This window comes from Euprymna scolopes, chromosome 19, assembly GCF_053919585.1.
Source record: "Euprymna scolopes isolate OS-2025 chromosome 19, ASM5391958v1, whole genome shotgun sequence".
In the NCBI taxonomy this organism is placed as follows: Eukaryota; Metazoa; Mollusca; class Cephalopoda; order Sepiida; family Sepiolidae; genus Euprymna; species Euprymna scolopes.
Window position 1 is genome coordinate 108,148,298 of NC_136500.1, and position 27,440 is coordinate 108,175,737.

At 30.0% G+C, this 27,440-nt stretch overlaps 1 protein-coding gene across 5 annotated transcripts in view; it reads right to left on the bottom strand.

Annotated features, from left to right (window-relative positions):
• LOC145239869 (prolow-density lipoprotein receptor-related protein 1-like) overlaps positions 1-27,440 on the bottom strand; it is a 520,067-nt gene that overhangs the window by 77,720 nt on the left and 414,907 nt on the right. For 4 of the 5 annotated variants that reach the window (XR_013862384.1, XM_080103451.1, XM_080103449.1 and 1 more), the window contains exons 54-62: positions 25,249-25,359; positions 20,679-20,810; positions 15,922-16,047; positions 13,090-13,341; positions 10,731-10,847; positions 8,432-8,560; positions 7,261-7,466; positions 6,552-7,134; positions 3,525-3,684 (exon numbers count right to left, since the gene is read on the bottom strand). Coding sequence is in view for 4 of the 5 variants with exons in the window: in XM_080103451.1 (XP_079959577.1) it covers positions 3,525-3,684; positions 6,552-7,134; positions 7,261-7,466; positions 8,432-8,560; positions 10,731-10,847; positions 13,090-13,341; positions 15,922-16,047; positions 20,679-20,810; positions 25,249-25,359 (1,816 nt within the window). In the remaining variant the exon portion in view is untranslated. The remainder of the gene's footprint in view (positions 1-3,524; positions 3,685-6,551; positions 7,135-7,260; positions 7,467-8,431; positions 8,561-10,730; positions 10,848-13,089; positions 13,342-15,921; positions 16,048-20,678; positions 20,811-25,248; positions 25,360-27,440) is intronic. The other variant, XM_080103450.1, reaches the window with a different exon arrangement.

Below are 27,440 nucleotides of genomic sequence, written 5' to 3' on the forward strand. Positions count from 1 at the left end.
CAATGGCTGAATGGTTTCCACCAGTTGGGTTGATGTGTGTAGGTGTTCCATCGTTGAGGAAGCATATATCGTTTTCATTGATAAATTCTTCCAACATTTTGCCCTTTTTATTGGTGTCTTTACATCCCCATAGTATGTTATGACTATTGAAATCTCCTAATAGGGCGAAAGGTTTGGGTAATTGATCAATCAATTTTTTAATCTCGTTTTTATCTATGTCATCGTTTGGAGGTATATATAGTGAACATACTGTCATTGGTTTATGTAGTGTGGCATTAATAGCAATTGCTTGGATATTGGTTGTTATGTTTATTTTGCTATGGGGTATATCGTTTCTGATTAGAATTGTTACTCCCCCGGAGGCCCTGCCCCCAAAGTTATGAGTGAAATTAAAAATTTCATATTGCTTAATATTAATTTTGTCTCCTGGTTTCAGAAAAGTTTCTTGAAGACACACCACTGCAGGGCGCTCCTGCGCTAGTAGCAGAAGCAGTTCATTCATGTTTGTTTTTAAACCGTGACAGTTCCACTGGATTATTTTTTGTTTTTTGTTAGTCATTGGTATCAGATCTTCGGTCTTCTATGTCCATTTCTTCAAATCATCAGGGATTCTTGGTCTGGAACTTGAGTGTGATCTGTCTAGTTTTGTTTTAGTTTCTTTTTTGAGTGGAGGTTTATTTCTTTTCTCTTCATGGGCATATTTTGGTGTCTGTTTTTTCCCCTCTGTAAGTGGAGATGTTTCTATGGGTGTTGTATTTTGGGGTTTTATGGGTTTATTTGATTTAGTTTTAGCTTGAGTGGTTTGTTCAGTTATAGGAACTTTTTTTTCATTGTTGAATTGTTTTATAATTTTTTTTAAATTCTTCCATAAGTTCCTTCATTTCATTAAGTAATTTAATAATGTCCTCGGATTTAATGTTGAGTGAATTTATTTTTGTTTGTTTATTTGGTTCGGTAGTTTGCTGTATGTTTTTTTTTTTGTTATTTCAGAATATTTTGCATTTTCTGATAGTTTGCGAGCTTCTTGGAAGGTAATATTTTTTGTATATTTTATTTTGTTGATTTCTTTTTCACTCTTCCATTTGTCGCATTCTTTTGAATTGGCGCTATGGCCTTTTTGACAATTGATGCATTTTGGCTCTTTTTTACAGTCTGTATGAGGTTCATTATCTCCGCACCTTATACATATTGGAGGGCGGGTACACCGGTCCCGATGGTGTCCGTATCTCTGGCAATTGTAACACCTGAGTGGGTTTGGTATGTAGTGTTCAACGTTTACCATTTCATACCCTATTTTAATTTTGTTTGGAATTTGGTGAGTATTGAATGTTAAAATGTAAGTATTTGTTTTTATTATTTCGCCAAGTTTATTAATTTGGACTCTTTTAACGTCAGTGACGTTTTGTTTTTGTAGGTTAGTCTGAATTTCTTCCAAGGGGCACAGTGATAATTCAGTACTCCTGATTACACCTTTGCTAATGTTCAGAGATTTGTGAGGGTAAATTTTAACATTTTGATTGTTAAAACGTTTCCATTTGGAAATTTCAACAGCATATTTTTGGTTTTCTACTTCGAGAAGTAATGTACCATTATTTTGTTTTTTAACCATTTTAGGTTTGATGCTAGATAGAATCTTTTCAATTTTGAATGGGGATATTTTGGTTATTGGTTCCCCTTCAGTTGCTTCTATAACTATGAAGCGGGGAACATTCTGGTTTTTTTGATGAAGCTCTGTTTCAGTGTCAGAACTACTGGCATCAGATACTTCGGTGTGGTTTCTTTTTTGAGGCTTTCTGGATTCCATTAATATATTTGGTTTGTTTCATTTTTCATGCTCCCCACCCACCTCGGAGCCCTATATGGGAAGTGTTGGGGGGGATACCCATCCGCCCCAACCCAACAGGGATACAGGAAAAGTATACTCTTCTTGCTGGTGGATTCAAGCACCTGTGGTTCTTCAATTTCTTTCTGAAGGCCTCGTTTTCAGTAAGAATTTTAGTTTTTCAGTCATGTTTAGTCCATTATTCAGCAAGTTGATTGGCCCTCCAGCCACCGCTTACTAAATCAGTTTATTGTATAGTGTGGGAAGTGCAAGCATATTTTCTTGTTATGTCTGTCTGATTTAGGGCTAGGCGTGACCAACCGATTGATTGGATCGGGCCTATCCAACCGGCCGTCTTAGCTTAAGTAAGGGCCAAAGAGGTGTGTTGCATCTCATGTCCTTAAAATATCCTGGACATGATCTACTCAACCACCAGGATTCCGTTCGTAAGCCTTACGGGATGCCACCCACGGTCAACAGGTGGCCCCATTGAGGGACTTATACCCTCTGCAGGGGGGCAGTCGGCATATTCTAATGCCCCACCGACAGAGTCAACTGGGAAGTAGGGAAGGAAAAAGAAAGGAGGGGAGGAGGGAAGAAGGGTTGTTGTTTTTGTTTTTGTTTTTCGTATAACATAATTAGGTTTTACAAAAGAGAATAGAAAACAAAAACAAATCAATGTAGGTGCATTTCGTCTCAGGAAGCCAATAGACAGCCTGATCTGGTAGCACCAGGGCTCCAAATGATTTTTATTGTTTAAAAAGAAAAAGTTGCTACAATTTTAAAATAAATTTAATTTTAAATAAATATATTTGTTTTATTTATTTAGAGACTCTTTAACTGACAATAGCAATTATTTTTATGGAAGAAGAATACCTTTTTAAAAAATTGTATTAATCTTAAACATTTATTGTAGATCGATTGGTGTTAAGCTTTGTTGAGTGTCAAGACAGGATATAGCCATTTTACTGAATTATCCATGCCTGTATGTATAAGACTTTAATAAGAAAATGAATGCCAACATTTTCTCTAAAAATTTCTTCTATTGAACTGGAACAAGAATACAAGAATGCAGACAAGCGAATTGAGGTATAAAGAAAATTCCAGTTGGTTTTGAGTTCTCATCACTATGTTGATGACAAAGAGAGAAAATGCTTGTCAGTCTAGGTTCAAATCTCAACTCAAACTGATTTGTACTGGTAAAATAAGTGAGCAGAACTTAATAGTGAACAAGTGCAGTTATATATATATATACCTGCGTATTAATATGCCCACCGAAGCACAACTCAATACAATGCAAGATATTGCAGACGTATAAATAAAATAGGTCTTTCATGAAATTGCTACACATTGTTTCAAAAATATTAACAGTAAATTATACAGAAAGCACAATGGAATTATCATGGGTTCTCACTAGTAAATTAATAATTATGTAATTTGCAAAATAACTTTCAACAGCCTATTTTCGTAATTATAGATATTTTGATGGTTGAAAATTTAGTTAGAGATTTTAATACGTGTGAAAGTTGAATAGTTTTAATTTGACAAAGATTGAACAGGTTATTGATGTTTATATGATTTGTATAATAACTTTTCATAGACTGTAGTTGTGATCTTTAGGTAGACAGTCTGTAATTTTTTTTTTTTTTTTGGGGGGGGGGGGGTATAGAGTGTATAAGGGAGGAGTGATGTAGAGTCTTACCTGGAACATTCTTGGATACATTGCATGTTGTCATGGGCTAAGTAATATCCATTGGAACAGTCACACACACGTGTAATACCGTTTTTAGTATCCGGACTTAGAAGACATAAATGAGAGCAATTTCCATTGTTGTAACATGGATTTGAGCTGGGGTCATCCACTGAAATAGCAAAAGCAGTGAACTAAAATAAAGGCAAAGAAAATCAATTTTAAAATAAGTCAGCAGATACAATTGTTTCCATCATAAATACAGTTTGATGTGAATCAATGCAGGACAGTAAATGTAATCATTTGAAAGATACAACTCTTCTAACTACAAAAAACTGTTAACAATTTCCTTTACTCACTAATTGTTCTTAAAACTAAATGCAAATTCCATAAACAAAGTTTCTTTCCCAGAACTGCTCGCCGTTGGAATTACATACTATAGGACTGATTCCCAGCTAATTACGAAACGGTTGTTTTCAAGTCCAATGTAAACAAGTTCTTGTTGAACTATCCTCTTAAACAATCAAATTTTACACAGTTCCTATCTTATCGATCACCTGACATTCCTTAACTCTTTTTTTTTTTTTTTTTTTTTAATTTTTTTTTTTATTACATTTTCACCCCAAACAAGGCACATTGCCACTTTGGTGTAGGGGGCTACTATCAGGGGCAGCAACTACTGGGGCACTATGTTGGGATTTGGGCAGCAAGATGTCGGTTCACGTTACACTTGAACTTCTGCATGTCAGTACAGTTAGGGAAGCAGGGACCTGGAATGGAATTCCAGAGTCTAGCGGTTCTGGGGAAGAAACTAGTGGAGTAGAAAGATCTTTTACATCTAGGGATCTCTACTGTGTGGGGGTGGGATTTAGCTGCCTGTCAGGTTTGTCGAGGGTGTCTATGTCGTGGGGGCACAAGTGTCTGCAGTTCGTCAGAGCATTCACCATTAAAATACTTGTAGAACAGGCAGAGAGATGCAATGTTTCGTCGATGGGACAGAGGCTGAAGCTTAGATGACAGTTCAGGGCCAATCAGATTGGCGACTCTTTTGAACCTTGTCTAGGAGCGAGAGACTAGCAGCAGATGCACCAGCCCAAATGTGACAACAATACTCCATACATGGGCGAATGGTGGCCTTTCAGGTGTCAGTAGTTTTCTAGCACGGTAGAGAGAGCCTACCTTTTTCGCAACGGCCCTGGCAATGTTTTCAATATAATTGTTCCAACTCATGTTTCCTGTGAACGTTAGACCAAGCAGTTTGAAAGATGTACTCTCAGACAGGGAGTCACTGGCCATTGCTATTGGTGGCAGAGAAGGTTTCTTGTAATTATTGAAGGAAACCAGTTTAGTCTTGGCAGCATTGAATGTGACCATCCATTTATGTCCCCATTCCACTACAGATTGGAGGTCATCCTCTAGTGTTTTTGCCATTTCTTTAGTTATGTGTTCATTTGTTTTCCTGTCATGCCTGTTATAGAGCGTGGTTTATCCTCTAGTAATCTTCAGGCCTTAATAAGCAGTGATTATCTTGTAAAATAAAAATTAAAAAAAAAAAAAAAATCTTCTGGCTCGTCCGAACGATTATCAGTAATTGACCTTAAACCTGCAATAACAAGAACTGAGAAATGCTTTCAATCTGAAATGTCTAACAGTAATTTCTAGTTCTTAAGATCATGCATATGTTTTAATAAAATATTTTTTTAATTTTAAATTGGCAGCTAGAAATAAATGAGATATTATCTGAGTTTTAATGCAGAAAAGGCATTTTAAGGAGAGGGACTTATTTCCTTCAAAAACAAAAGTGAATAATGTCAACTTTTTATTTTTTTTTATTTCTTTCAATCCTTGAAAGAATTTCAGAAAATATTCATCAAAATACAACGGCTAGAATTGCATTATAATATTTTGTAAAAATAAAAAAGTATGTCATGAAAGAAAAAAAATATTTATAATTAACATTAATTCAAAAACTTAAAAAAATAAAATGAAAAATGATAATGCATGTTCAATCTTTAGCAATTCTATCTGTTGTCTTTTGATGAATATTTTCTGAAATTCTTTCAAGGAGTGAAAAAAAAGTTAAATAAAAAAAAAATTAAATTTGACATTATTCACTTCTGATTTTGAAGGAAATAAGTCACTCTCCTTAAAATGCTTTTTCAGCATTAAAACTCAGATAATATCTCATTTATTTCTAGTTGCTAATTTAAAAATTAATATTAATATAGATTGGATCATAAACAATGGTGCAAAATAAGGGAAGTTTATCAATGACAAGAATCTTTCTGATGTTAGGATATCAGTTATCAGAATAAAATAATTTATGAATAACAATCATGAAAACTGGAGAATTTAAAACAAAAATTAATAGAAAATAGTGAAAAATTTTTTACAAATTGCACATTTTAATAAGAAATTGACAAAAGATATATATATATATACATATTGAAAAAAAAATATAATATATAACTTTGTAATAATATATGTACATACATGAAATAGAAAATAGAAACCAGAGTTCTTCATACTGAGGACTTAAAAATGGTACTTGATATCATCTTGCTAAACTCTTAGCATTATAAAGAGAGGATCAAGGGAAAGTGGAGTAATCCTGGAGAACAAGTGGCACCTTTCTTTATACTTCAGTGTAAAAGCTAATAAATAGGAAGTTTTAGGGTCGCTTTTGACTATGTTCAACCACTTCTAATATTTCTTATATATATATGACTTTATTATGAAATATGTTATATATACAAATTCTTATCAGTTTATTTCAATGGTGCTCAATACCGAGGTAGAGCTTAGTAGTAGTACAAAAATATACTTATAGCAAGTAAGTTGCATAGAAATGTTTCATTTTCTATGGAAATCAGGTAATTAGCCTGATGATTTCTCTTGGGAATGAAACACAAACATTTCTGTATAACTTACTAGACATAAGTATATTCTTCTAATTTATATATATATATATATATTAAATCCAAACATTAACATAGTAATTAGATATATATGCAATAAATAAATAAAAATAATACTAACACTGAGGCTGTCTAAATGGATGAAAAACTTGAATATCCATTGGCCGATAGTTGAGAGAATGGAAATTTGTGATGTTTTCTCCAGCAAATTTTTTGGCTCTGTGTATGCGTTTTGTCTCCCAGTCAGTCCAGAAAATGTATCCCTCAAATGTTGCAATGGCAAAAATATGGTACAGTTCCTTAGTGATGATCTTGCGTTGGTTTTGACCATCAAGATCAGCCATAGCAATGTACTTAAGTCGGCCATCTGCCCAAAATATTTTATCTGTTACATAATCCACCGTTAAAGCGTTCGGCCAAATAAGCTCCTCTTCAATGAGGTTCATTCTGTTTTGACCATTCAGATCCACTCGTCCAATATGGGGTAAGTGACCCCAGTCGGTATAGAACAAAAATCCCTTCCCAGGATAAACTTCAATGGCACGAGGTTCGTGAAGGCCGTCTTTTAGAAGTATACGTCGGTGGTTTCCATTTAACTGTGATACTTCAATAGTGTCTGTTGTTCGGTCACACCAATAAAGATTTCGGCCAATCCAATCGACTGCAATGCCATCTGGATCTTTTACATTTGTGTGGTGAAGTACCTTGAAAAAGGATTAAAAAAATAAAAATGAAAAACAAAAACAAAAAAGCAAAAGCATACAGTTTTTTTAATAGAAGAGTTTTGGAATACAAAAGTTCAAATTACACAGTGTCCATATTTTGTATACCTTATAATCTGTGCTATTCATCCGAGCCCGAGATATCTTGCTTTGTAGAGGTGTGATGTCAGACCAGTAAATATAGAGATCGACCCAATCGTAGTCAATGGCAACAACATTTTCTACTCCATCAGTCACAAGTTTTATATTTTCACCATTAAAATCCATTTCACGAATGTAATATCTGCTGGCAACCAATAATTTCGGTTGCGGTTCTGAACATAAAAAAGAAAAAGAAATAAGAAACAACTACATTTTCATAACCTGCATCACCTAGATGATGCAAAATATAGGATAAGAAATAACATAAACAATGGCTGTATAATTTCCTGTAGGCTCTAGGTGGAGTGTTAATACAATAGTATCCATTAATCAATCAAACAAAACCTGTATTCATTGAGCTACAATGTAAACTTTTTACTATTTGCTGACCAGAGACTTCTATTTTTTTCAATTTCTTACCACTGGCGACTGACTTTTGTGTCTAAATCATCATCTCTTATATTCAACCTTTTCCAAAAGTTACATATATCTAAACTATGTACAATTGAGCTTTGATGCCATCATTTTATCTTCCATGCAAATGGCTCGGCTCAATATGAAGGCAAGCTTGGTGTGTTCACTAGTTCAACTGAAACATCAATCAGAGTAACAAGCTGCTTAGTTCTTTGTCTATGTTCATTAGAAATATATGCAACAGATTGTAATTTGTTAAATTGTTCAATGCTCTTGGGTTGAACCATGTAATGACAATTCTTTGGGTTTTTTTTTAGAAAATTATTCAGTAAAGAAAAATGCAATAAATAATAGCTTCAATTATTTTAAAGAAAAATAAAATAAATAATATTTGAATTATTTTGAAGAAAAATAAAATAAATATTTGAATTATTTTAAAGAAAAATAAAATAAATATTTGAATTATTTTGAAGAAAAATAAAATAAATAATATTTGAATTATTTTAAAGAAAAATAAAATAAATAATATTTGAATTATTTTAAAGAAAAATAAAATAAATAATATTTGAATTATTTTGGAGAAAAATAAAATAAATAATATTTGAATTATTTTGAAGAAAAATAAAATAAATAATATTTGAATTATTTTGAAGAAAAATAAAATAAATAATATTTGAATTATTTTGGAGAAAAATAGAATAAATAAATAGTTTGAATTATTTACCTTGGGAAACTTTGCAATACTGTTTATCGCTTTCTAGAATATAACCTTCTGCACAAGAACAAAAGTAACTTCCCACTGTATTATTGCAAGTGTGAGAACAAGGAAAACTTTCTTCACACTCGTTGATATCTGAAAAAGAAAGCAAGAATATCATGATTTACAATGTAATTATTGTTTACAATAAAATTATCTTCAATTTTTTTATATTCTTATCCAACTTATGTTGTTTATCTCATTTTCAGCTCACTCTGTTCCCAAAAGAAAAAGAAATTAAAAATGGAAACCCTGATACCTACTTGAATTTTCAAAATTGGTGTCAACTGAGCATGGCATTCTTTAAAAAAAGACCTTTTCATGATATATGCAACACTCATGATTAAAACAAATATCAATTATGCAAGTATTCAAGTTTTGCATTTAACGATAAAAATAGAATTCGATAACTGATAAAGTCTTTCATAGTTTTCTTTTAAATTTTCACATTATTTATAATGAACTGAACTTCTAATATGTTCAACAAAACGTAACATTTTTACAAAATCTAGTTAATTGACAGTTTAATCTAGAAATTTACTTCAAAGCAGATTACTATGAGAGATATTAAATTTTAAAAAATATTTGAATAAGTTTTTTTTTTTGCTTCATATCATAATGTTTAAAAGTGAATAAAAACTTATTGGAACATGTATCATTGTTTTTAATGTTTTTTATTATTTAAACTAAAGCCATTAACATTTAAATCCAACCAAAATGTAACTTTACATCATTTTTATAAGTAATTATCTTAAACATGGAAAATGCTTGAAAAGTAATTATATAAATGAACTCGACAAACATCTTTGTTTTGTTTTATAGCAAATCAACCTATTTCAGTTCTTTTTTTATTAAACATTTTCTCTGCTAGCTGCAGAATACACACTAGGTTGAATGTAATACTAAATTCAAACATGGTTTTAAATATTTGAAATATTTATTCATGATGTACACATTTCTGAATGCAGTTTCATGTCATACTAGGAAATGATCCTATTTAAGCCATAGGTCAAATTCTGACAAGTAGTAAGACTCCAAATCAGTAATTAACACTACTACAGTGGATACAGTTTTGTGACATATATAGAACTAGCGAGGGTACCCGGCATTGCCCAGGTGTTTGTAGCTGTGTGTGTGTGGGTGTGAGGGGGGGGGTAAAGCAGAACAAAAAGAAAACTTAACGCTCTTTAAACATAAAAAAAAAACACTGTTAAACTTTTAAAAAAAATAAAACAAAAAAACATCGATTTTCAAAATGGAAAAAAAATCTTTTGTAGGTGTAAAAGAAAAAAATGTGGGGTGGGTGGCAGGTAGGCTCAAACCTGGAGCCTTAAGGCCAATAGACTGACAACATACACCTGCGCTACGGTGACATAAGCAATATAAGACGTTTAATTTGGGTATTAAAAAGTAAATGAGTTCAAATTGAGGTCAAACATCACGTTATTCCGCAGTTAACAATTTTTGCTAGACAGTATTTAAGTGCACGTTTAATGAGGTCAAATCCACTTAATTTTACTGCAGGATAGTTCTCTTGAGTTTTTAAAATTATTTTTACTCAAATTTGTCTCTTCCCCTATTTATTAAGGGAGTGTCCAAACGAAAGCAATTGTCTGATATGACGGTAAAACCGACACTGACTGACCAAACGTTCATTGCCTTCTGGACTTTCCCGGTCCATAGGCTGAGAACCTTAGTTTCACATCAGTTTCGCTTTTATATGAAAAAAAACTCAACACGTGAGAAGCCGAAATAGCAAGAATTGTGTAAAACTGAACATAAATAAATCTAGCCACGACACGCGTTTCCAATTCGTACATATGATCTACAGGGAATATAAGAAGTTCTAAGCAATAGTAACCCCCTCCTCCCAGGAACCCTGGCGAAAAATGCCTTTCTTGGACATACAAAAACGTGCGCGCCCGTGTTGCCTTTTATATATAATATAGATAACAACTATGTAAAACAAATATTCTTTAATGCCATGAATCCACATCAGTAAATGAATAAAAAATGAAATAAGCGAGCATTACAATAGTTCATGGAGATATTAAAGCAACTTGTACTTTGTGCAAGGTTGAGTCAAAACAAATAAATATAATGACCAATGTTGTTTAATCGAATGTTTCTTTTGTATTTTGAGTTATTTTATAGACACACACTAAATCTCTATTATAAGACGATTGTTGATCAAAATTCACTTTCTTTTATTTCTAACAAAGAGTAAACATTCTTTTGAAGAGAAAAAAAAACAACAAACACTTACCTTTACAAAATCTGTCATTAACAAGCCTAAAACCAGGATGACAAGAGCATTTGTATGTGTAACCCAGATTGGTGCAGATGTGTTCACATGGACTGGGGGGTTGACATTGATCGACACCTTTTAGAAAAGGAAATCATTGTCAAAACAAGAATGATTGAAGAGGAAGAAAAGTAAAAAATCTACAAATTATCCATACATATGCGGTAAGCTGTCCAAAATGAGAATGCTTAGAATGGCTTCTGCACATATATGTATGTGTGCATAGATTTGCCTGAATTAATAGAAACAAATAACATTCTAAACCAATTAGAGGCATTTTACTGAATTTATAAAATTTTTTTTTTTATCCATTTTGAATGCTATCAAAAGCCAGATTTTTATTCAATAAACAGTTAAGCTGAAATCAACAATAGAGTTAAGATTGGTATGGCTCCAGCCCCTCTACCCATTACTCCTCTGTCCAGCCTTGGGGGCTTCTGTATATCAACATACACATATACAGTCATATGCATACACACAATTTATTAACTCTTTCATATTATTGTATGCTTATTAAAAATCAATATATAAACTTATTGAAATATTCCTAACTTTTCAAACGAAACGTTATTTCTCTTATGAAAACAAATGAACATTGACTCTTATTAATAACTTTTAATGAAATATAATTTGTATAATTTAGTGAGGAAATTTTGATGACAATTTTCAGGCTGTGCAAAATTCACAGTACTTAAATTATCAATTCAGACTTTCTCAATGTCTGAGTTAATGAATCCCCCTTGTTTTATAAGGACTCTAAAGATATTCATGAACATTCTGTTTGATGTAAACTTTCATTATAAACATTTATAAAAATATCTCTTTTGTGAATTTATGCCTATGAACCCATTATTTTGCCATCATCTAACATTTTTCTCGCTCTCTTACATTTAATTATAAACCCCAAAACAGTTTTCTCTTACATTTAATTATAAACCCCAAAACAGTTTTCTCTTACATTTAATTATAAACCAAAAACAGTTTTCTCTTACATTTAATTATAAACCCCAAAACAGTTTTCTCTTACATTTAATTGTAAACCCAAAAACAGTTTCCTTAGAATATCTTTGCCCAAATTGAAACTCTTAAACTGAGATTTCTAAAAAAGAGATTTCATACATGATGATGGCTGCCAGCAGATTCAAGCATTGCCATTTCTTGACTAAAAGGTTTTCAAACAATCTGTGCATGAAGCTTTTTTAAGTGAGGCAAGACTATGCAGAAACAGTACTACTAAGCAAGTGTCACTGTGACTAAAAAGAAGAGCAAGTTAATATCATTAGAAGCAACAACTGTCACAGATGTTCCTCTTTCTAGATGTCTGAAAAGAAGTTGAAATAGACATTAATCCCAGTGTTCCTCAGTTACCAACCTGACCATTTCTATGTCTTGACACATACATACATACATACATACATACATCTATACACATGCTATCATGACAGCAGAATTGTAATTTTCATACAATCATATATACTATTTAGTGATGGGATGATTCCAATATTTTTTCCCCCTGATTCCAATACAATGACTGATTCTAGTTTAAAATCCTGATTCATATACAATTACTAGCTCTGATTCTTTTAAAATCAGTAAATATGTAGTTGTAGATTTGCTTATTTTTTTAAATTATCTTTTCAGATTATTGTAAACACTCATGTATTATAAACACATTTTCTCAAACGTAAAACATACACTTTTGTAAGTGATCTATAGATTTTAATTTTACTAAAAGTTTAAAATCAATGAATATTCATCATTTTATCTTTAGTACCAATAATGGAAAATAAATTTTTAAACAAAATAAAACCAAAAAACAAGCAATTAAAAAGAACTATTTTTGACATTGGAAAATAAGTACTAATTTTTTCAATTCCTAAAAAGTTCAGATTTTTCCAATTTTGAATTATCATCCCAACACTAATGTTATTATTAAAAAAACTATATTCGATAGTTTTGATGCTAGAAGAAAAGATTTATAAAGGGAGACTAAATGGCTGGGTGATTATCAAAACGAAAAAGAAAAAAGAAAAAGAAAAATCATCCAAAAAGATAAAGGAAAGACAAATATAAAATATTAAGCTCTGCAAAAGCAATTTCATCTTTTTATTTAATGGCTTTGAAAATATATTTTATCATTTGGAAATTCAAATAAATAACTTAAATGTTAATTTAATTACCAAACAATTTTGTAATAATTAAAATATTAAAAAATAATTTGATAAAAAATCAAATAATAAAAACAGAAAAAAGTGAAGCAAAGGTGCAAGTACAGTTTATGAAACACAAGAAAGTGTATCTGACATGTTGTAAATCTCACCACAGGATGACGGCTCATCTGATCTGTCCCCACAGTCATTGCGTCCATTGCACACTAACGTCTGGTTAATGCACACATTGTTGTGGCACAAGAAATTAGATGGAGGCTCACATTCATCTGGTTTTGTACAATTTACCTCATCTGACCCATCATCACAATCTTCAATTGAGTTACATCGAAGTGACTGAGCAATACATTCATTGCTGGAGACGCACATGAATTCATTTTCAGGATCAGCACACACTTTGTAATCTGGAAAAAATAAAAGTATTATTGATTGAATCAGTTTGCAGGAATTTTATTTTAAGTGTATCAATTTTTATAACATAAAAAATTAGCCTCGTTGATGGTTAGTCAAGCTTCCTTCAACATTCTTCTTATAGAAAGAATTATATCTCTTTGATTATACAAGCAATATCAAATGTTTGTCCAATTTTCAACAATTATTGAAACATTGTATTCAGAAGTGATCAATTTTCATATTGGATTGGAAAAATCTTTGTAGATATATTTTTAAATTAAAATATTTTTTCATACTGAAATTATTTTTCCTCTCTTCAAAGTCAACAAAAACTGCATTTATTATAATTTGCTTTATCTCCCCAAAAAATAATATTTGATTATTTTTAATTGAATATTTATTATTGTTTGAAACCAAACTGCTACCGAGTTATGCTATTGAGTTTTAAAATGCAACTAATATGTAAAGTATGATTTCTCTATGGATTACTATACCTATATTAGACATATTTATCGAAGCTTAATTAAAATTTTTGTATATGAATACTTTGTGAATATTCAAAATGTTTTAAACAATTTGGAAGCATTTAAACTGTCAATTAGCAAGCAAGTTATATGAGGCCTCCAGATTCATACAATACTATACATATATATAGTGCTTGGTACTATATGATTCTGGGGATCTCATTAAAAGATTTCAAGTTTTGGAAGTTATTTACATCCAATCTATCTATACAAAGTTACTTATCTGTCTAACTAATTAACCGATCATTATGAATTGTATAACACAGCTGCTAGGTGTAAGGGAAGGGTGGATAATGCGTGCTATATTTAGTTTAGTTTTATGCATAGGAGTAAAAGAGAGGTAGAAGACTTTTGTGAAAATTCAAATCCTACCAATACAATATATATCACATATCAATAAATTGTCCTCCCATTTGAAAATTTAAATATTTCAGATTTGCATTAAATTTGATTGACACTAAGTAAGCAAAATTTTATTAATTTAACATTTTTCATTTTTAAGCTAAGCCTTAAATTTTAGGCATTATTACAATTGGAACAAGGATTCTAGACATTGGGTTTTATAGTATATATAAAAGTAAAATAACTTGCAAGCAACACCGGGTAGTTGGTTATAAACTGTACTGGAAAAGTGACAAGTTAATCCAATGATCACTACTAATAATAATAAACGGTTTAGTTTAAGTCTGTAAACACAAATCAACTGGATTGTGTACATTTTCAAATTTTCTTTTCAAAAGAAATCATTTCATACAAGTATTAGATTTTTCACTTTAAAATGGCATTGCAATTTAAGATATAACAAAGTAAACATTTTCATAAAGATTAAAGTTAACATTGATTTTTTGTTTTGTTCACATTGTGTTGGAAGTAAGAAACTCTTTCTCTCTAATATGACAGCAAATAAAGAAAGGTCAATGTATTTATAGAGAGAAGCAATGAGGGTTTGTATTACTTGCTAGTTTCTTCTACTCTCACTTTGTTTCAGTAAGAAAATATGAATATGAATTACAAAAAACGTTTTATAAAATATCTGTAATTATACAATATTCCAAATGAATTACTGTTTGGTTGTTGAGATAAAATAATCTGTAATATAAATCTCACATGTCTGTTTAAATGTATGTATGTTTGTATGTCTGCCTAAAACTTTGGACAGAGGTGATGGATTGTTTTGAAGCTTGACCCTTCGAACGACAAATATCGAAAAATTGGCTAAAAACATTAATTCCTTCACTCTCAACTGGGCACGTTTTTTACAGGGAGGGGTCGCTTTTTTTGCTGATATTTTCGAAAATCATCTCCGCTTTGATTGCATAGCCTTAATTTAAACATTCGTCATTTCCAGTTTGGCAGTGGACGCAACAGCAAAGATATTTTTTTCACATTCTTTTCCTCCTTTGTTCGAGCCCACCTGCCTACTAATTTTTTTTTTTTTTTTTGTTCAACACACACCTCCAAACACCTGGGTAATGCTGGGCAATCAGGCTAGTCTCAATAATATGGTAAGTGTTAATAACGAAACAGCCTCTATAATCATGTCTATAATCGATTTCCACATTCAGCAAAATCAATTGTAATGTAAAACTGGAGCAAAAATTACACAAAAATCAATAAATTTTAATTTCTACATCATTTTAAATTATTCTTTGTAACATAACACTTTTGGCCATAACAGTGTAAATTTATGCGGTAAATTATAATTTATATGGATTTTTGTAAAGTATTTTCATATTATTCAAATTAAATCTTTAATTTAAATTACGAAATTTAAAAAAATTTTTGACAGTTACTGATAAAAATGCTTCCTTCAATTCTTATAAAATCACATTTCCTTAATTTTATACAAATATTATGCATATTTTTGGAGGTGAAAAAGTATGTCAATATTAAAGTTTTATGTTCTATAAGGGAGGAAAGAAATTCTTCAATTATACTTTAAGCAATTGTTTTACTTTTTTTTAAATAATTCCATACTTTGAAATATCAAAGCATTTTCGAATAGTATTAACAGTTAAATAAAAATGTTTAGAACATCAGATAAATTCAAGTTTGTAAGTGACTTACTGCATAATGTATATGGCGCTTCATCTGAACCATCAGTACAGTCATTGTCATGATCGCACACATAGAGTGCATCTATGCAAACTTTATTTTTGCACTGAAATTCTACCATGCGGCACACTTGGGGAGCTGTACGATAGGGAAAGAAAACAAATCAGATAAAATATAAAGAAATGTAAATGCATAAAAAATGGCTGAATAAAATCAGCAAATCAACAAAGGACCTTTTGTCTGTAGCATAATATTTTCCAATTTACATCAACTCAGCAAATAATTATTTTCAGCAAAATAAAAAATCCCTGATAAATATGCATTATTTTTCCTGGATTCCCTTAATGGGAAAACTTCCATCCATAATATATTTTCAGCCTTGAGAGTTAATGGATATCTCTGAGAATTTCTATACAAGGAAGCTATGCAAAAGTTGTGCAACTATTAACTGTACCTCTCCTAAACAAGCTATTCTTGAGTCCAGTGTCAAAGAGAAATCCAAGAGAAGCAGAGAAAGGGAGACAGAGAGAGTGGTGTTATTTCAGACTCTTTCTTCTCTTTGACTAGTTTCACAACAAAGTTTACACTACTGCCGAGATAAGGTTGAAAATACATTTTATAGTGAAGTATCCTCATATGCTCTAAATGTAGACAAGAAAACTTACCTGGAAAAACTACCCCCCCCCCAAAAAAACCTTTGTAAGTTGTTTTGTCTTTTTTTTTTAATTAGAATCTTTTTTGTTACGGTTTTGTTTTAAACAAATGCACATGTTTTTAACAAATGTACGTAAATGGGTGAATTTCTACCAAACTTTGCATTTTGTAGATGACTCATAGAAATTATGAAAAATTGAAACTTTGAAAATTATCATTCCGCAATTGAAAGTAAAAGAAAAAAAACAATATATTGATAAATATTTTTAAATGTCCAAACAAATGTCAGAGACTAATAAACCAAATAGCAAAGTGTAGTTTTTTTTTTTTTTAAGTGGTTTTGTTTTTATTTATTTAAAGACTAACGTTTATATATGTTTATATATGACAAAAACTTCCTCAGAATTTATTGTAGTTCAGACAATATGAAACACTTTTGTTAAGTATGGCTTGCTTAAGACTCGTGGGTATTATTGCTGTCAGCGATTTCCATTTTTCATTTCCAAATTAAGAAATATTCAAATTTTCTAGGACAAAAGATATGGAAATTTGTTGTCTAATCGAATACAATAGTCTCAGCATCAAGTAGTAAACTCTACAGAAGTCATTTGAATACAATCATAATTTCACTATGCAGTAAGGTTTCATAAATTGAACAGCAACTAGATCAGATGGGATGGGTCAAATCAGTCAATGATAATGAATGTTCTCTATCTATGATGTCATATGGTGTGACCATTAAGGAAACCAGTATCAAAAATATTTCTTTAACATCTTTTTCCCATTTATTGGATATAAAAATATTCATATCATGTAATTCTATTAATTATATTTATATAAAAAAGTATAGAAATATATATATATATATCCCTGAAACAGTTTTTCATATTAAACAACTGATGATCTCTACAATAATATTAAGACTCACGTAAATTCTTAGAAGTAAACTGATCGCAAGAGATTAATGGACTTACAACAAAGGAGTTTTCTAACAAAGGACTTGGGATTAATTTTTTATAGTTTAAAGGTTGAAAAAGATTCAATATATATATATATATATATATATAATTTTGCTATGTATATGTTTATCTAGGTAACAAGTGGCTTTATCTTAAAAACAAAAATTCTAGGTAAAGACAATATGACCTATTTGTCATCACTGAGAAAAAAAAATTCTGATTATGAAATCCCTATAAAATTCTTTAAATCAGCAAAAATGACAGTTTGTAATGGAAGATAAAGTGACAAAACCAACACTGCAAAGAGATCTTTTATGAAAAACATAGTAAATAAATTTGTCCACTAAAATTGAATATCAAAAGCATGTTTTTAATTTAGGAACATTTTAATACGGATTATTTCTACAAAATTCTATATTTTAATACAGATTATTTCTACAAACTTATCTACAAATATTTTTACATTATTACTATAAAGCATTGCTCTTTGTTTTGATTTGGATTATTTAAAATATCGCAAGATAAATAAACAGTTTAGCATTTCTAATGTAAAAACATCACTAATTACATCAATAGTTTTTTTTAATTTGAAAAGCTTTTAAAATAATATACCATACTTTATAATGCAAGTTTCTTATCCTAATTTGATGAATAAAATATTCTTTTTCAAAAATATTTTATGATTCATACTTTCAGTTTAATAGAACATTAATAAGCTTTATAATGTTAAATAAATTTATAATAATAATAGCTTTTTTTAAATTAAATGATCAGAGAATAATTCAAATGTATTTCTCAATCGAAATGAATATTAATTTATTAGAAGACATCATAAATATAGATATTATAAACAAAACGTTAAAATTACTACAAATCCTAAATTATTTAATATTGAATACGATAAAGTTAATATCACCATTATTAATAGTACTATAGGAAACATTTTATTTTATTTTTCATTGTTTGATTGGCCTAAAAGTTGAATTTTTTTTAAGTTTAATAATGTTATTTAAAAAAATATTGAAAACTTTAAATATGCATTTCTTTTCTAAGTAATAATAATAATTTACATTAAATAATGAAACAGTAAACAGATGGGTAAAAAAAAGGAGCAGTAGTAATCCCAAGATCAAATAATTTTACCTAATTAATTCCAAGTCCAAATTACACTACTTATTATTCAAGCTAAAACAGAAAAATGTGAACATTGAAACTATTCGATTAAAATTTTGAAACAATCTTTGTCAATTTTTTACTCAGTTTTTTTTTTTTTTTTTTTTTTCACTATTTCTTTTGCTGATTATATGTAAACAGCCTGGAAAAATACCTGCAAAATAGTAATAAAAAATTTAGAATTCATAACATATCTAGTTAAGATTGTATGAATAATAATCTTTAGTTATAAACCGTTAAAGATTTTGAAATGCAGGAATAAATTGTTATTTTATTATAAAAAAATGACATATTTCAAAAGATTTTCAAAGTACAATTCATAAACTATATGAAATGGAAAAAAAAAACAGAATCAAATCACTAAATTTAATCTAAACATTTTGTCATTAAATGATTGTTACTTAAAAAAGCATCTAAATTTTCCCCCATTTTCTTTTCTTTGTAATCAGTAAATGTCCTCTTATTAGATAGAATGAATGGAAGCCAATCAAAATACAAATTGTAATTCCAAAAGAAAACGAATCCTAACTCTTCAAAATGTTATTTAAGGAAGCACAAGATACAATGAAATTAATTTAACAGAATTCGACTTTGAAACACCCTTACTATCTTTTTGCAATTGAAACTTAATATAAATGTGCATTAAAGAAGCAGCAGCAGTGGTGGTTGGAAAATTAAAAACTGAAAGCAAAACACACACAAAAAACAAATGGTAAACAATTTGTTGCAATGAAAATGGCAGACATAGAAGCACTAAAAATAAAAATTGCATCTGAAGTACAAAAATGAAAAAAACAAACAAAATTGCATGTGGCCAAAAATATGTGAATTGATGTTGAAGTATAACAATTATGTACAAATGACAAAATTGTCAAAGTTTGAATCATAAAAAGAGACAGGATTGTTCAAATATTAGGAATATAATTTTGTGAAAATAAAATAAAATTGTAATCTTCATTAAATATTAATATTTTTTAAAGACAGGACATTAGATGTGAAGCTAATTTATAGTATAAAATGAAACATTATAAATTTAGAAAGATTAATTTTGTCGAAAAGTATAAAAAAAATATAAATACAAAATCTTTTATACTGTAATTATTTACATTATTAAAAAATTGTTTGTGTAAGATTAATATATCCAGGATAGGAAAAAAGAATTGTATTTTTTTTAAATCCAAAGAATGCTAAAAAATAATTGAAGAAATTTTGGATTTTAAATGAATCATTAAGAGTATGTGTTGAAGGACTGCATTTTGTAAAAGCTACAAAGAAAGAAGTGCACATCACAACTATATATATATATATATATATATATATATATATATATATATATATATATATATATATATATATATATATATATTTAGAAAGAATGTTTTAAATAATTATAAAAACATCTTTTAAATTTCTGTGACTTTGATATTTTTTAACAATTCTGAAGTGGAGATTTTATTTAACTGAAATTATTTTGTATTCAAGTTAAAAAAAAACGGTTTTGCTTGTATTTTAAACATTTTATTCTTAAAAAAATGGTCATGTCAAGTTTACTTTTATTCAATATTTCAATCCTATATTTTCTATATATAGGCATTACATTTGTACACCAGACAAATTAGTTTTTGCACTGAGAAAAGCACTGACCCTTTTTTAACATTCGAGCAATTCTTATAATTATATGAAAAATAGAAATGTTTAAACAAAAAAAAAAAAAAAAGCAATAAAAAGATGTTAAAAATACAGCCTCTATTTTCTTATTGTTAATATAGGAGTATTTTAATAAGAGACAAAAATAGATGAAAAATTTGATGTGTTAATTTTTATATAAATTAATTCTAGATTGAAGTTTCATGGGAAATGAATGCGAAGAGAGTTAAAAAGGAGTCCTCTCGATTTTAATGTAATTATTTGCGTGTCTCTAAGGGAAGCAAGTAAAAATGAGAGGATTGAGATAAGTTGAGTCTACTATCTGAAGTTACTCACGACATCCATTTTCCTGAGACTCATCACTGCTATCTTGACAGTCGACCTGTCCATCACACTTCCATTGGCTAGGAATGCACTGGCCATTTGAGACACATGCAAACTTGGGGGGATCACAGGTAGAGTTACCTGCTCAAGAAAGAAGATCATGGCAAACAATAAGCAATAAGGAACAATAAAATACAAAGATCAAAATGAAAAAGTAAAAGAAAATTTTTGGTAAGAACAAAGATAGCAGATGCAAAAGAAAAGTTATCTAAAGTCACAAAATAAAAATTTGCATTAAATAAATGTAAGCTGGTGCTGCATGATGGAAAATGCTATACAATAAGATGAAGGATTTGTTCAGAAGTTTTCATTTCTTCTCATTTACATAAAATGGGACAGGATACTATAGAAATCTTTTACATGAATTTCATTGTTAGAAAATGACTGAATGATTGGTTTAGTAGTTTGTTAACTCATTAATGGTTATATTGTGCCTAAAGAATTAAAGGTTTACACTAACTCCATATTTTATCACGCAGGAGTTTCTGTTACATATGTATATAGTTATAATTGAGGTTTCTGAGTTTGCTTTGTGTGGTTGGTATGTTTAGTTCTTTATTTTTTCTTGTATAATTCCTTTATACTTCTAGTGCTGTGGTAGTAATGCTGTTTGGTGAGAGCAGAGTTATTGTATTATTTCAAGATGTGTTGAACTGCATTTTGTCTGGCAACAAGTATTAAAAGTGGTTGTTCCGGTTTCAGGATGAAAGATTAATCAGTCTTGTGTGATCGATTCATCAAATAAAGATATGCTCAACAAATTTATCATTCAAATTTAACGAAAATCAAAAGAAAAGGTAAAATATTTAAACATTTACAAAGAATTGCTTTCTAATGATTATAATAATACTATATTCAGTTGTTAATTATATAATAAAAAAATAATGATTAACAAATGAAGTGTTTAGTCACACTCTAGCAATTCCTCACTCCCAAGATATGCAGAAATTTAAAAAGTCCATTCTTGGTATTATTATTTTGTATTGTTAGAAAAAAAAAAAACACTTGTTGACTTGAAAAAATCATGTTTGATGAAAAATAAAATATCAGTTTAGCTTGCCAAATAAAATAGCCACATGTTACCTGTTCTATTCATAACCCTGCCATGTACTGATTTCATATAATCAATTGTTTTTCATGCTAGCCAACTATCAGTATTTTCTTGCTTTTTATATTGTGACGACGTATTAATTTTTAGCAAAACTCTTGTTGAAATGAAGGAGTTGTTGGTTAGCATCATAGAACTGCTGATGACTTTTAGCAATTCATAAGAATGGCAAAGAAATGATGGGACATAAGATTGATTACAATATTTGATCACACAGAAAGTGGTCAGCTTGTATAGATTTGTAGTGTATAATAATGGAGTCCTTCTGCCATCTGTGTTTCAAGGAAGGGGCAAAAATATGTGGGACAAGGGTCACCAAAATATTACCATGGCTATCATTGCCATAGAGTGTGTCTGGATGAAGTAATATGCAACATGTGTAGCCGGACAAGAGTTTAAGGTACAGTAAATGAAAGCTGCTTTACAATTGAACTTTCACTAAAGAGTTCGAAAAATCGGGAGGTGACAATTTATTTATTGCAGTCATGGAATATGAATCAAAAGTTAAGCGATGTATATGGAATTGGTTAGAGACAGACACTACCCACTGTAACGTGTCTGGCCTGATGCAATATTCACCCTAATAAAGTTGAGCTAGATTCCTCCAAAAGTGGAAGTTTTTAGAGATTATTAAATTCACAAGAAATTCTTAGTGGCATCATTGTTGTATGATGCCAACAACAATCACGAGAAATGATAGCATTGGGTTTTGCAAGCATTTTTTTGTAGGGAGACGTCATATTTTCCACATACAGTGCCTGGTATTCCTAAATGGTTACTCATTTAACACTAGCTAGGCTCAATATTGCTTAACTTTAGTGATTTAATGAGAACAATGTGATTATGTTGTATGTCAATGTGATTATGTTATATTACCCACCATAATGGCAAATATTACATGTCACTAGGGATTCAACATAATTCGTAATTTTGGAAGTTTTGCACCAGTAGAATTCAACAAGTGTAATTCACCAATAGAGGATTATATAGCTGACTTCATAGTAGATGACAACATTGAAAACAGTGTTGATAATTGAGATGTTAATGAATAAGAAAGCAAAATATCCATGTATTCTGTGTACAATTTATTGAATAAGAAGACAAGTAATCAAGACTTGCTTATTTTTTTTTAATGTTTTCTTTTTTTTAGTTGTTGGCCTCTCTAGAAACTACAAGTTATTAAAGAAATATCCACTTTTTGTTTTTTATTCAACACAACATTTTTATTCTATAATGCTAGCAACAATGATTGTTACAATGAAATTCCTCAAATTATTTTTCTTCTTAAGTTGTACAGAAAAGTAATTAATATATATTTTCTTTTATATAAGTATTGTCTCTCTTAAAGGTTATTGTACGTAAACTTATATCTCAGTTTGATTCATTTTTTTCTTTACAATATTTTTTATAAAACTGCAAAAAGTAGTAAAATTAATTAAATTCTATGAAGACAGAAACATCAATTTCAGTGTTTACATAAAACATCTATTTATCATCTTAACATTCAAAATGTAGCAATGAGCAATGATTAAAGATTTCACCAAATTTTTACATGTTATATATAAGCCTTAAAATGGTTGAAGCCAAATTATAATGCCTAAAACAAAAAAAAAGAACAAAGAGATATTTATGCGTCTGCTTCTTTCCACATTAAAGACATTTAAGAAAATAATTAACTAATAAATAAAGTTATTTTATTTGTAAAAAATTCATGCATCTACAAGTATTTCTGATGAAAATGATGCATTAAGTAAATTTGATAGCTTGTTCAATTAATACACAAGTGAAATATGGCCGTTCAAAAATAACAAAAACTATTTGGTATGCATACATATCAAACAAAATTACTTGTGTACACCAAAAATTATGGAAAATTACCAAGTAGAATTTTAAAAAATAAATTAAATTATTTTAGTCAACAGACTCCAAAAGACAAAATCAAATGGTGTTGTCATCTGAGAAAAAGGGAGATAATCTTCTATGCCATGTAAGCTTCAAAATACATAATGGAAATATAAGAAATTAATTTGGTGCTTTTATATTATGCAAGCAAGAAAAATATTTAATTTAAGTGAAACAAATAATACCTACATAATAGCAAGGTCTCAAATAGTAACATATCCAAAAATTACGAAAAACAATAAGGTAGAAAAATAATTATTAATAAAAAAGAAATTTGTCAAAGGAAGCAAGCAAAATCACTATATAATCACTTACTGAAAAAAGATGTTGACAGGGGAGATAATTAAGTTCTGTTGCTTACGTCACGTGATGAACGTAATTCAAAATGTCGAACAAAATTTATTTACCATATAAACTTTATCAATCACAGTTTTTCATTAATAATTATTTTCTTACCTTATCATCTTCTGTAATTTTTGGATATATTACTGTATGCGATATTATAATTACATAGGTACTATTTGTTTTACTTGAAATCCTATATTTTTTCATTTGTATAATATAAAATTTTACTTAATTTTCATAAGTTTTTCTGTACACAAGTATTTTTCTCTGATACATAAGTATATAAAATAGTTCTCTATTTTATTTTGTGCGACCATATTTTGCTTATGAATTAATTTAAACAACCATTGCAAATTCTTATTAAATATTTTCATTTGGATACTTTATTTTACATTTTTTTATGTATTTGTTTTTTAGTTTTTGTTTTTATTTTAAGTTTTATACTTTTATTTTAAGTTATGTAAAAATTGAAGAAAAGAGGAAATGTGCATTTATGAATATGAAGGAGTGGTACAGATGCATCATGGTACATTCAAATCATATGCAATTAATGCAAAATGTGCAGAAACTAAAAAAAATAAAAGCTTCATAAATGCAGGCAGCAAAAATTAAAAAATAAAATTAAACAATGTGTGATACCTTATCATACTGTTCTTCCATTCACAAACTAAAGTTTCCCTTCTGTAAAACTACTGGAAATTAATGGGGCTTTTGTGATTTTCACATGAAATCAACTGTTATCTGTTGATATATGAATCATCAAACTATCCATTTTATGATTAATATTGTAATTAAAACAATATATTGTTTAAAATATATATGAAATGATATCGAATAAATTAAATCCTATAAGATACAAACATTCATCACAGTAAATATTTTTCAAGATTTTGCTAATAATTAGAAGTTTAAATATGATGATCTTCCATTTGCATAAAAATGATTTAATATAAGAATAAACCAATCAATTAGAATAAATAAAATGACCAAATTATCCTGTATTATCTGGAAAATGCAGATTAGTATACATCTTTGAAAGTAACAAAATAAAGATAATGAAATTTTGTTTCTGTTATCAAAATTGAAGTTTCTATAAAGTTTTGGCTTCGTTAAACACAACTGAATCTCAATTGATGGTTAATCCATTTGATCTGTAAAATAACTTACTGCAACCAGCATGTTCATCGGATTCATCTTGGCAATCAGAGTGTCCATCACATTCCCAATTGGTAGGTAAACAGGTTCCGTCAAGACATTTAAATAATTCTGGCTTGCATGCTAGAGAATGAAAAAAGATTTCAAAAACTTTAGAATTTTATTTATATAGAAACATTGATGTTATTTTAATAAAATTGTATTAAAATATTAATTCAATACAATTTTTAAACAATTATATGAACCTGTTTCTTTTTCAAAAACTTTAGAATTTTATTTATATAGAAACATTGATGTTATTTTAATAAAATTGTATTAAAATATTAATTCAATACAATTTTTAAACAATTATATGAACCTGTTTCTTTTGTGTGTATGTGTACACATGACACACTAAATTCAAAGGTAAATTTTCTCAATCCAATCTAAACGTTTTTTTTTTAAACATTTACATTCATTTCAAAATGTCAGACAAATCTCTGATATTAAAATTACTTTTCAAATATAATATTATATAAAGTCCCAACCTTAACATTTGACCGTCCCCTTAAAATACATACATTCGCATCTACTGAAAATCTCCCCATATATCTATTTACTGTATTATACATAATGTAGATGCCATAGCGTATAATTTACTTCCACCTGTACTGTATTGTACTTATCAAAAATGACGTTACTTGTATCTATTGAATATACAACCCTTCTGCCATCTAAATTATCCAGAGTTGTACAACAATTTTTAGTTAATTCGTAATATCAAGCCATTCTGTAACGCATTATCCTATTACTAAGCCAACATAAAAATAAAAGGAAGAAAATTTTATTTTACTTTGATTTTTTACTTATTTATTTATTTTCTCAATTATAAATTTAAAGAAAAAAAACATTAAGCTATATTAACTCCTTCCAACAGACCTGTTTGCAAATATAGCTGCTTCCACTGCATGAATTCTTACTCACCCTTTCCTCCAGTAACAAACATTGAAATAGCAATGTCCCGTAATCACTTTGAGGAGTATAATCTCTCAGTAGATATATAACCTTTATAAACTAACCCAGTAATAACATTAACCACCCTCGCGGGGTCGCAGAAATACCTGGATTAGGACACAGGCGTGGGGCACACCCTCTCGGTACTGATGGGCGCGTAGATCTTCCCAGGTCATCCATCTAGGAGAAGGAAAACTCTGAAGCTAAACCTAAGGGGAGGAAGGTCTCTCCAGTCTTGGATGACAATCTTCCTAGAGCTGGTGACTCAAACAAATTACCGGTCTGCAAACCTAAACTGCTTAAGGAGTAGATAGGCACTGTCTATCACCCGGCTTCCATACTCCTTCTTTGTCGTAGAGGTCGGACCACTGGGAGTCGACAGAAACACTCCGTGGTCGATCTTGTTTCCTGACTATGGCAATGAACGCTGTTTTTTCCCCACTCCCGACACATCCCAACCCTTAAACTGGGCACTTCGGAGTGCTTGAATACCGTAATGCCAGTGCAAGCAGATTGGGTTGACCATCATCTGATGGGTTGCGGGTACCGGATAGACAGTTCCTGGCTGCTGATCCCGACTGGTAGTACAAGGGCCCTAACTCTTTGGTAGCGCTTAGAGCGGCTGCTCCATCAACAGTTGTATAATATCGAAATGCACTCATCCCCGGTGGGCTATCCTGAGGCCACAACCCTAGTAGATGGAGGGACAGCTGATGATTTGCCTGTGTTGCATGTCTTGTATTCTGCCTAATCACTTGCTCAGCACCCCTTACCTAAACTGGAACTCTTAAAAATAAAAATGACAGTACATTAAAAAATTATGCTAAAACCAGGCCAAAACTCAAACAAAAACAACCTGCCTTCTCCCTTGAGGCTTGCATTTACGAACATCCGTGGGCTTGGAACTAATTTAAATGATGTTGAAGCATTTCTCCTAACAAACACCCCGGATATCTTAGCACTAAGTGAGACTAACCTACACTCCTCCATCCCTCTAACTACTTTAACATGCCTGGATACCTCCCCCTCTGCCGTAAGGACTCTGACAGACATCTGCATGGGCTTGGAGTCTACATTCGAAACACTCTCCCCTTAACTATAGAAACCAAACTAGAATCGGACGATCAAGCCTTTATGTGCTTTAGACTTAACATGCAACATAACATTAGCTACTTTTATTTTCTCTACCGCTCTCCCTCGACCCAGGACTG